The sequence below is a fragment of the Takifugu flavidus genome, chromosome 1, assembly GCF_003711565.1.
Source record: "Takifugu flavidus isolate HTHZ2018 chromosome 1, ASM371156v2, whole genome shotgun sequence".
Lineage (NCBI taxonomy): Eukaryota > Metazoa > Chordata > Actinopteri > Tetraodontiformes > Tetraodontidae > Takifugu > Takifugu flavidus.
The window spans coordinates 27,882,444-27,893,630 of record NC_079520.1 but is presented as its reverse complement, the minus strand read 5'-3'; the positions used below and the strand labels follow the sequence as shown (position 1 = coordinate 27,893,630).

At 56.7% G+C, this 11,187-nt stretch overlaps 1 protein-coding gene across 1 annotated transcript; it reads right to left on the bottom strand.

Annotated features, from left to right (window-relative positions):
- Positions 1-9,152: 9,152 nt before the first annotated feature.
- Positions 9,153-11,116, bottom strand: si:dkey-21e13.3 (uncharacterized protein LOC100150043 homolog). Its single transcript, XM_057031208.1, has 4 exons — positions 10,846-11,116; positions 10,341-10,463; positions 10,144-10,269; positions 9,153-10,043 (listed from the first exon to the last, which is right to left on the bottom strand). Exons 1-4 carry the CDS (start codon positions 11,114-11,116, stop codon positions 9,571-9,573), a joined length of 993 nt encoding a protein of 330 aa, XP_056887188.1. The 3' UTR covers positions 9,153-9,570.
- Positions 11,117-11,187: the final 71 nt, after the last annotated feature.

Sequence of the window (11,187 nt, the reverse complement as noted above, 5' to 3'; positions counted from 1 at the left end):
GGCTAAGTGGGGTAAGCTAACGGGGTAAGAGGTCACCCGCGGGGTGACGGGGGCCGCCGCTTCCCGACCCCAAACAAACTGTTGCTTTTATTTGTTCTGTCTCTCGATCCGTTGAAGTCCCAATTTGTCCATCAGGACGGGATTTCTCACGGATCTGGACAGATCTGCCGGAGGGCGACGAGAGTCCGACTCTAACTTGGAACACATCATGCTTCATGCTAAACTCTGGGATTAACCTGTGTAGACTGAGATGCTAATTAAAGTCTATAAATCAAAGGTTATGACTCGGCAAAAAGGTTTGCTAATAGAAGAGGCTGCTAACCTGCTGATCAGGGCTAATTAGCACATCAATTAGCAGTTAGCACAGTATTGTGTCGGTATCAATGCGCTTTTTTAAACGTGTTCCGCAGTAAAAATATTCCAGATATTTCAGGTGGTTCCCAACATTCCGCAGGTGTCACCTTGATCCTGACAAATGTTGTAAATTGGATCCGTTTTGTCACTGCGATGCTGCTCTGCCCCGCTAGCATGTCTGCCGAAGGGCTTTCTGCTCCGGCACAAATCTGCCTCTACATTAATATTCTACAGGTAACATATGCTTAAACGCTCCGTGCGGGAATTTGGCCCCGGTGCCATGAATAATGTGCTGTTTTTGGAGCCTTTTCCCCGTCTCAGGTGTGGAACCAGCCTTCTGTCGGCTGCTATAAAAGCTGTTCTTGACAGGTTTTGGGCCGTGTGTCATATGTTTTCCTTACATTTAGGCTGCTCTTGTGGGATGAGGACCTGTCAAACAGCAGCACAGCAACATCCAAAAATCCTCCTTCCTCCCTCGTAAAACCGGGGATTCGATGTCTGAACCGCGGTTGAGTGTCTACGTTCCTGCTTCTGAATCATCTCCAGGCAGGTATTAAACCCCCGAGCCTCAGGCAAAGCGGCGTGATTGATCACTCAGATGATTATAATTTGCCAATGGGAGAAGGAGGAAGAGAAGGTGTGATGAGAGGAAGAGAGGAAGAGGAACCATGTGAGACTAATGATGATTACAGAGTCGTTAATGGCGGGAGCGGAGCCCGCAGTCAAAGACGTAGCTTTAACTTCCTGATAGTCCGAGACGCCTAACGAGCAAAAGAAACAAAGTTCCAGGTGTGATGAGCTCACTGGGTTAGCGCTCCGTCCTGGAGGGAGGTCAGTTCCAGGTGTGATGAGCTCACTGGGTTAGCGCTCCGTCCTGGAGGGGGGTCAGTCCAGGTGTGATGAGCTCACCTGGGTTAGCGCTCCGTCCTGGAGGGGGGTCAGTTCCAGGTGTGATGAGCTCACCTGGGTTAGCGCTCCGTCCTGGAGGGAGGTCAGTTCCAGGTGTGATGAGCTCACCTGGGTTAGCGCTCCATCCTGGAGTGGGGTCAGTTCCAGTGTGATGAGCTCACCTGGGTTAGTGCTCCATCCTGGAGGGGGGTCAGTTCCAGGTGTGATGAGCTCACCTGGGTTAGTGCTCCGTCCTGGAGGGAGGTCAGTTCCAGGTGTGATGAGCTCACTGGGTTAGCGCTCCATCCTGGAGGGGGGTCAGTTCCAGTGTGATGAGCTCACCTGGGTTAGCGCTCCGTCCTGGAGGGGGGTCAGTTCCAGGTGTGATGAGCTCACCTGGGTTAGCGCTCCATCCTGGAGGGGGGTCAGTTCCAGGTGTGATGAGCTCACCTGGGTTAGCGCTCCATCCTGGAGGGAGGTCAGTTCCAGGTGTGATGAGCTCACCTGGTTAGCGCTCCGTCCTGGAGGGGGGTCAGTTCCAGGTGTGATGAGCTCACCTGGGTTAGCGCTCCGTCCTGGAGGGGGGTCAGTTCCAGGTGTGATGAGCTCACCTGGGTTAGCGCTCCGTCCTGGAGGGGGGTCAGTTCCAGGTGTGATGAGCTCACCTGGGTTAGCGCTCCATCCTGGAGGTCAGTTCCAGGTGTGATGGGCACACGTGCACGCACGTGCACGGTGTTTTAGAGCACTAAATACAGGAAGAGCCCTTCTGTTGAAACCTGCAGAGGTGCTGGATTTACAGCTCTACTACAAAACAGAAGCGATGAGCTCACGTCCCAAACCGCCTCGTTGCCGGGGGCGACGGATCAGGGGACAAACACCGACCCTCGTCAGCCTTCGCTGCCCCGCCAAGAGGAGTTTGGTGGTTGCCGCTCACCTGTGTTCTCCACAGGCGGTTGCCCGCAACCTGTGTTCTCCACAGGTGGTTGCTGCTCACCTGTCTGCTCCACAGGCGGTTGCCGCTCACCTGTGTTCTCCACAGGTGGTTGCTGCTCACCTGTCTGCTCCACAGGTGGTTGCCGCTCACCTGTGTTCTCCACAGGTGGTTGCTGCTCACCTGTGTGCTCCACAGGTGGTTGCTGCTCACCTGTCTGCTCCACAGGTGGTTGCTGCTCACCTGTGTGCTCCACAGGTGGTTGCTGCTCACCTGTCTGCTCCACAGGTGGTTGCCGCTCACCTGTGTTCTCCACAGGTGGTTGCCGCTCACCTGTCTGCTCCACAGGCGGTTGCCGCTCACCTGTGTTCTCCACAGGTGGTTGCCGCTCACCTGTCTGCTCCACAGGTGGTTGCCGCTCACCTGTCTGCTCCACAGGTGGTTGCCGCTCACCTGTATTCTCCACAGGCGGTTGCCGCTCACCTGTATTCTCCACAGGTGGTTGCTGCTCACCTGTCTGCTCCACAGGTGGTTGCCGCTCACCTGTATTCTCCACAGGCGGTTGCCGCTCACCTGTATTCTCCACAGCGGGTTGCCGCTCACCTGTGTGCTCCACAGGCGGTTGCCGCTCACCTGTTCTCCACAGGCGGTTGCCGCTCACCTGTCTGCTCCACAGGCGGTTGCCGCTCACCTGTGTGCTCCACAGGTGGTTGCCGCTCACCTGTGTGCTCCACAGGTGGTTGCCGCTCACCTGTGTGCTCCACAGGTGGTTGCTGCTCACCTGTCTGCTCCACAGGTGGTTGCTGCTCACCTGTGTGCTCCCGGCCGGCAGCATCGTTTCCTCTGTATTTTCCTGATAATCCACTTTTGTCTGCGACCCGTCCGTCCGCCCCGGCAGCAGATCGCTAATTACAGCAGCGGAGCGCCGGTTTGCCAACTCAGAGCTGATGACAGAGCTGTGCCCACCCCCCCCCCCCCCCCAAACTGCCCCCACCCCCCAAACTGCCCCCCCCCCAAACTGCCCCCACTGCTGGCTGGTCACCTGTTTATTCGCCTACAGACGTGATTTTAAATGTAAAAATTTCGCTTTTTAAGCTTATCAGTCAAACTCTTTTTCGTGGGAGCGAGGCGCGTTGAAGCCATTCGGACCCCGTGCACGGGGACGCCGGAGGGGTCATCAGTCATGTCCTGACACACGCCAACCTCCCCCCCCCCCCCAGGGGCCAATTTAGGGCCCCCAGCTGACCTGTGGAGGGACTCCTTCAGTCCTTCAGGAAACAAGTTTAGGATGAAAAGCTGGAAATAGATTCCAGGTAAAAATGCAGCTTTTTTGTGTGTCGGAGGCAGAAATGAGGGTCGGAGGAGACGGGGGGGGGGGGGGGGGGGGGGGGCAGGAGACGGGGGGGGGGCGGTTGGTGGGGGGGGTGAGGAGAGAGACTGAAGCAGGACAGCAATAACGGGATGAACAGGCTTATTAAAGGTGAGCCGAGCTGCGCCGCCGCCTCTCCGACCAGTTTCAGCCGGCTGGCAGATGGGTCGTGTGGCAGCGGCGCGTGAACGATGGCGTGAACGATGGCGTGCCACGCCGGTTCCTGGGCTCCACACACATAAACGTGCTCAAAACTCTCCATTTCACCTCCTTTCTTGCCAGCACGGCCGCAGAACTGACAGATTGAGAGCAAAACAGGCAGGCAGGCAATCAGCTCAGACGCCCGAGAGTGCCCCGAGGACCCCTGCTCTCCGGCTGGCAGGCGGCGGGAACTGATGGCGGCAAAACACCAATTAAGCCTCTGCAAAAATCTCCATTAGAAAGACCAATTAAAGAGACATTACGGAATAATGAGACAAGCGGAACCTGTTGGACGGGAACCGTCCTGCCGGCGCCGCCGCGCCGCTCCACTTTCACGGCTTTAACCTTTTATTTGTGGTCACGAGTCAAACACGAGTCAAACACAAAGCAGTTCAGGTTCTCACACACACACACACACACACACACACACACAGGAAGGGAGAACTGGGCCATAACCTGGGGACGTCTCCATCGAGGACTTTATGACTGGAACCAGGAACCGTTGATGGTTCTGAAGGAACAGGAAGAACCTGAACCTCATCTCTTAACTGGGTAGGACGGAACAATTGTGGGGGGGGGGACCCTGATGGAACCTGGTCCAATCCAACAGCCTCCGTCCTCTGTCCAACACCTCATCCTTCCCAACTGACAGGACCGAAAGAGCGTCAGGCTTTATGTTCTAGAGGAGAACAAGACCCACCTGGGCCTCGGGGTCCGTCCCCTGTCCGTCCCCTGTGTGTCCAGCGCCGTCTCCCACTGTCCCCAGAACATCTGGGCCCTGTGCAGCAGGTCCAAACCTGAGAGACCACAGGGGCAACGGTGCTGCAGCGTTGGAGGATTTAAGGGACGTCCAGACGGCTCTGGCCAGGCAGGGACATGTCCTGGGCCGGTGGACACGTCCTCCACACCCGCCTGCCTGTGTTTATGGCGTCAGGTAAACGTGTGTGTGAGATAATGGCGGCCGTGCGGCGCCGAGCGCTCTTCCTCCGGGCGGGTGGTGAATAATATCCCTGATTTCCATGTTTATTGCTGCCCCACCGGCAGCGTCTCCGGTGGCTGAGCTCAAATTATCCCACCTTGTTTTTCCTCCCTCTGCCGGAGTCTGAAAATAAAGTGTGAAGACGTTGGAGGTGGTTGGATTCTGCTGCGTGTGTGTGTGTGTGTGTGTGTGTCCAGACCACCGCCAGTGTCCCCCACCACCTTTAAAGGCCTGTGCTCACCCCCCCCCCCCAACTATTGTTGTTGTGATCAATTGTGTCCAATAAAAGTGTGTGAGGACGCCGACTCTTCTTCTTCATCACCTGGGCGTCGATCAACCATTTTAGGGACTATTTGTCCTCGGCCGCAGCACCAACCTCTGCTGAGCGGCCTCTGCCCGTCCCTGCAGCTGGAACTTACCTGCCCCATCACTGTAGCTCCTCCCCCTTCGCTCCTTTCTGCCGTTTAGCCGCTCTTGATGCAGGACGACGGCTGCTAATTGTTCCAGTCGTGTTGGGTTTTATCTGATTAAGGCGGAAATTCGGCCTCCTTCAAGGTCGACTCTCCCAGCAGCAATCAGAAAGGAATTTCCCTCCTCTCATCCCGCCCTCTCCGGGAGACGCGGGACCGCTCTCCATTTGCAGGGTGATGGCTGTGTTGTGGGGAAGTCCCTGCCCGGCGGAGATGAAGGCGGCGGCGTGAGTGACGACCGCAGACAGTCTGCCCGTCAGGCAGAGTGATGGCGAGAAGACACTCGCTGACAGATGTGGCGAGACGGGAGGAAATAAGAGCGGAGGAGGGACGAGGACGCCTGGCAGCTTCGTCTGAGGAGATGTGGGAGGCGGAGGCAGCTGGAGAAGCCGCTCCTGAAGTTCCCGGGAGGCGCCGGCGCTCCGCGGCGTGTTTGAGGGGAGTCGGGCGGCGTTTCGCTGGTGTCGTCGGTCTTCGCTGATGAGGACCAACCCAGTTAGACCAGTCCGATCAGCACTAGTCACCAATCAGGGTCTTAATGAGGAGAGTTTCTGAGGAGCATCAGACCTTCTGGTCCACCCCCGGTCAGAGGAGAATGGATTCTCCCGCTGGTCAACGCTGGAAACCACAGACGCTCGGAGCTCCCGGAGCTCCTGGAAACCTGTGATCCCGATTCCGCCTCCGGACTCATGCGGGCGGCGCCGTCTCCCCTCACGCCTCCGCAGCTAATTTTCCAATTTTGGCTCAAAACCCCATTTGAACTCTGCACCGTGGAAAAACGGGTTAAATAATTAGCATGTGTGCTCAGCAGCCGCGCCGTCAATCACCCCGGCGCATCTCCAGGGTCACATGTCACTCAGGCTCGACTCCTCCGGGCCTCCCGGATCAGGGACGAGGAGCAGCGCTGAGACCCACATTAGCATAAACTTCTGCCCCCCCCCCCCAGTTTACACCTGCTTGTTAAAGGCGGCACCGAGGAGGAACGATGAAGAACTTTATCCTTTTCTCTGGGTTTCGTCTTTATTATCTCGCCGCTCCAACACGGATGTTAATGAGGCTCCGAATCCCCCCGAGGACGAGGGCCGCCCAGCAGGGGGCGCCGGACGGCCCGAGAGGAAACGTAGCCGCAGAGAGAAGCGCCGCCGCTTTCATCTTCCTTCTGCCTCCATCTTTGTCTCAGCCTGCCCCCCCCCCCCTCAGTTTACACCTGCTTGTTAAAGGCGGCACCGAGGAGGAACGATGAAGAACTTTATCCTTTTCTCTGGGTTTCGTCTTTATTATCTCGCCGCTCCAACACGGATGTTAATGAGGCTCCGAATCCCCCCGAGGACGAGGGCCGCCCAGCAGGGGGCGCCGGACGGCCCGAGAGGAAACGTAGCCGCAGAGAGAAGCGCCGCCGCTTTCATCTTCCTTCTGCCTCCATCTTTGTCTCAGCCTGCCCCCCCCCCAAGATGAACAGAACGTCCAGAGGTCTCGGCCATAATCACGAGTGCTCGTTAAGGCGAGAGTCCAGAAGAAGCTGCAGTCGCGTTTTCGGGATCATTTTGACCCTGTGAGAAGGAAAAAAACAAGATATTGATTTGAATCCTGATGTTTGCGACCATTTTTAACCCCCCCCCCCCCCCCCCCCCCCCACAAAATGGGGGTTTTTGCGTGTGAAGCCGGGCAGACGGCGCGTGGCTTCCCGTGTGAGGGATCCTGATTGGTCCTCCCACCTTCTGCTGCTCATCGTCCCCTCTTCTAATTGGCTTCCTGACCCAGGGTGATAATCCCCAATCAGCCATCTGCCCCGTGCCACCATTTTGCCCGTGGCTCCGGCGAGCTCCCGCAGCCCCCCCCCCCCCGCCGGTCACGTCAAGGTGCAGCCTTCCCTCCGTCAACAGGCCACGACGAGCGGCGCCTGGTCCCCTCAGACGAGCGGCGCCGGCTCCGCCAGGACGCGGCTCCTCCTGCCAACAGGTCGGGACAGATGGCCTCTCCCTCCAGCTCCGACACAAACACGGAGCTTCCCAGCTTTTCCTGGTCACCTGATTCAGGATGAGCCCGATTCTGTCGCTCGGAGCAGCAGCAGAGCGACGTCGAGCAGAAGAGACACAAGCGGCGCCTGTTTGAGGCACCGTCGGGCTCAGTGTGTGTGTGTGTGTGTGTGTGTGTGCGCGGAGACAAATGGAAGATGTCCACTGCTCCATTACAACAGGTCTGGTTCTGTCATCAGTAATCTGGGTCTGTGGCCACGTGCACATAATGAACACACACTGGTGACAGGTGAACTGTGCACGAGCATCCTGAGAAGATTCATCTGGTTAAAGACCAAGACTTCAATTATTCACAAGCAGCTTCGCTCTTAATGTGCTTTTGCTGACAAATTGTCCTCAGAGTTCATTAGTGGCCGAAGCTGCAGGAGTCTGAGGGCAGATTCATCTGTAGCTGTAGCTGCTGCTACTGTAGCTGCTGCTGTAGCTAATGTAGCTGCTGTTGCTGTAGCTAATGTAGCTGCTGCTGTAGCTAATGTAGCTGCTGCTGCTGTAGCTAATGTAGCTGTAGCTGCTGCTGTAGCTGCTACTGCTGTAGCTGCTGCTGTAGCTGCTGCTGCTGTAGCTAATGTAGCTGCTGCTGTAGCTAATGTAGCTGCTGCTGCTGTAGCTAATGTAGCTGTAGCTGCTGCTGTAGCTGCTACTGCTGTAGCTGCTGCTGTAGCTGCTACTGCTGTAGCTGCTGCTGCTGTAGCTAATGTAGCTGCTGCTGCTAATGTAGCTGCTGCTGCTGTAGCTGCTAATGTAGCTGCTGTAGCTAATGTAGCTGCTGCTACTGTAGCTGCTGTAGCTAATGTAGCTGTAGCTGCTGCTGTAGCTAATGTAGCTGCTGCTGCTGTAGCTAATGTAGCTGCTGCTGCTGTAGCTGCTGCTGTAGCTGCTGTAGCTAATGTATCTGCTGCTGCTGCTGTAGCTGCTGCTCTAATGACCTGAACCCCAAACATCATCCCGCCCTTCAGGATGTTTTGAATCCTCCTCCTCCAGACGTGTCAGATCAGCAGAGAGACCGAATCGTCTCTGAGATGATCAATAGTCGCAGACAGGCAGAGGAACGGGCCCAGAGTGTGTTGCTAAATGAGGGCGCGTGCTTTTATCAGCGTGCATCCTGCTCGTCTATCACTGAAGACGCTACAGGCTAAGAACAACAAAGGCCACAATAGAGAAATGATGAGCTCAGTAATTAGAATCCCGGCGCCGTGAAACTCTAATGCAATTACACAGTTGTTTCTGCAACAAAAAAACAACAAGAGGATTAAAGTTTCAATGACTCATTTGCAAAGATGAGCAATAAAGCCGTCCGCAGCCACGTTATCGGGCTTAAAATGCAGAGTTCTTCATGCATTGTTAATAGGTGGGATATTAAACGTCACACGCGCGCGTTGCCGTTGCGGAGAACAGGAGGATTTATGGATTCAACACTCCGGCTGCGCGTCCGTTCCTCATCACGCAAGCTAACTCCGAAATCTCCCCTGGAATGAGCGCGTTTACAAGTCAAATCAATGTAAATATCAACGCGCCTCCGTCCTCCCCGTTTGCCCACCAGCATCGAGCCGTTTGTCCTCCGGCTCTCTGCATATATGGACATTCCTATTCCATAGGCATTCCCAGCGTTCCCAATATTGGATGCAATAACATGTTCTCTTGGACAGCAGCTTCTCCTGCGTTAGCAGCTTTATTCTCGGAGTAAATAACGACACTTTTACAGCCGAGCAATCTTTACGGACAATCAAAAATAAGCGTGCGCACTTGAGTCTCATTTTAAACTCTCCTCTCTGTCCCATTAAATATTGAAGTGTCTCTCAGAGTAATAAAGTTTGGATTGATTGGGAGTTCGGAAGCCTGCAGCGCAGCCAGATGAAATTGCGAGTCAAAGAAATCGGAGGACACATTTTTCAGTTCACAAACAGCACATGTGTATTTTAGGGGGGGGGGGGGGTTGGACAACTTTATTGGTCTTCTGGAAAATGGTAGAAATTCTTTTAATCCCCAAATTGTGTTCAAGCTCCCAAAGTTTCACGGTTCGTTGGCGCCCCCTGGCGGCGGGAGTCTGTAAGTGAGCCGTGAGATCAGGACAGAATTGGATTAGCGCCCTTGTGGGGACCGCGGCTCCGGTCTTCTCCGCTTAGAAGATGGAGGAGCTTATTATTATTTGTTAATTGTGTCTTTATTAACCAGGGCGAGAACAGATGCTGTTTGTGGGGGAAGATTAGTGGTGACACGAGTCGACGTTGAGGGACGAGTAGAAGAAGAACAAAAACCAGAACGTGGCTCTGACCCCTGCTGGAGTGTCGGTGGTCCTGGAAGTCCAGTTCATGGGTTCTGTTCCACAACAGACGGGGGACGACTCAGAGGAACGAGTGGAACACGCGAGTCTTCAGACTTCGGCTTTGGGGGACGCGCCGAGTCACTTTGGACACTTTCCAAGTCTTTGAGTCCCCTCCAGGGTCAAAGAGCGGGAGCGGCGTTCTGATGGTCCCGGTGCTCCCGCGGAGGCTCCAGCAGCCGGGGGAATAGCGGCGGGCGACCTCCACGTCGACCACGTACTGAGCGGGCGCCCGCCGAGACACTCGGACCTCGATGAGCGAGAAGGTGAAGCCGCAGGTGTGGCGAGAGACGGCGCGGAACAGGGACTCCCCCGGCCTCACGGACACGCCCCTCTCCCAGACCAGCCCCGCCTCCTCGGACACGCCCATCCCGCTGAGGTTGCAGAGGGCGAGGAGACACGCGTCCTCCAGGCGCTCCTCGGCGGGGACGCGGAGGAGGACGGCGACGAGGCGCGGAACGGCGCCGCGGCGCAGCAGCAGCTCCTGCAGCTCCGCTACAGAGGAGAAAGGCGGTCACGTGACCTTACCCGGCGACGCCCAGCTCAAGGTCACATGACCTGACCCGGGGCTCCAGGAAGCCCCGCGGCTACTCACGGCTGTCGCGGCACATGCGCGAGGCGGCTCTGGCGGCGTGATGCAGCAGCTCCGGGTCCGTGCTCGTCAGCAGCGCCAGCACGGCCGGGACCAGACCGGCGTCGCCAAAACCTCCACGGACGGCGGCTGAGACGCAGACAAGCGGGTGACTGCACAGTGGGGGGGGGGGGGGACACGAGGACCGGCGAACAACTCACGTTCTTTGGCGAGTTCGGCCACCAGTTTAGCGGTGAGCGGCGCCAGAGGTCCACGCCGCCTCAGGGACAGCGCCAGGATGGGCAGAACCCCGGAGACCACCACCTGCTCAGGGGCACCTTCGGCTGGACACAGGGAAAGAGGCGTTCAGGGGCAGGCGCTCCTGATCCCCTCTCAGGGGACCCTCTGGAGCGGGCCTCGAGCCCAACACCTTTAGGTTAGCATAAACCTTTGGGTTAGCATAAACCCTTGGGTTAGCATAAAGCTTTAGGTTAGCATAAATCTTTAGGTTAGCATAAACCTTGGGTTAGCATAAAGCTTTAGGTTAGCATAAACCAGAATTATATTTAAATGATATTTAAAGCCGTAAACACTTTGCAATTGAAAGGATGGAAGCCGCGAGGATCAGGAGGCCCCCCGTTCCGGCATCAACGCTCCGGAACGTGACTGCGGATCAGAGACGCAGCTTAGCGAAGCGCGCGCGCACGTGACGAGCGCGGGACTGACTCTTGTCCTCGATGCTGCTCAGGACCGTCTTCAGATGCGGCTCCAGCTCGTCCTCCACCGGCTCCACGCCGAGGACGCGGATGGCGCCCAGGGCCTCGTTGAGGCGCTCTGCGGGAGGAGCACAGGCGTGCGCGTGCGCGTGCACGTGCGGCGTGCTCAGCACCATCCTGCACAGGTGCTTCACGCCTTCCTTCCCTGGCCTCCAGCTGGTGCCGCGTCCTCCCCGGCTAATGCACAACAAATCCTCCCTAAGTCTCGGAGCGTCGGGCATTAGCGCGAGGCCGACGGGAAATCTCCCACAATGCCTTTCAGCTGGCGGATCATCTGGTACAGGAAAGACGT

Excerpts from the sequence above, each read along its gene's own strand:
- si:dkey-21e13.3 (XM_057031208.1), bottom strand. The coding sequence starts at position 11,116 with ATGCCCGACGCTCCGAGACTTAGGGAGGATTTGTTGTGCATTAGCCGG. Across the intron at positions 10,464-10,845 it reads GAGCAGCATCGAGGACAAGA|CCGAAGGTGCCCCTGAGCAG; the intron begins GTCAGTCCCGCG and ends CCCTGTGTCCAG. Across the intron at positions 10,270-10,340 it reads GGCCGAACTCGCCAAAGAAC|CCGCCGTCCGTGGAGGTTTT; the intron begins GTGAGTTGTTCG and ends TCTGCGTCTCAG.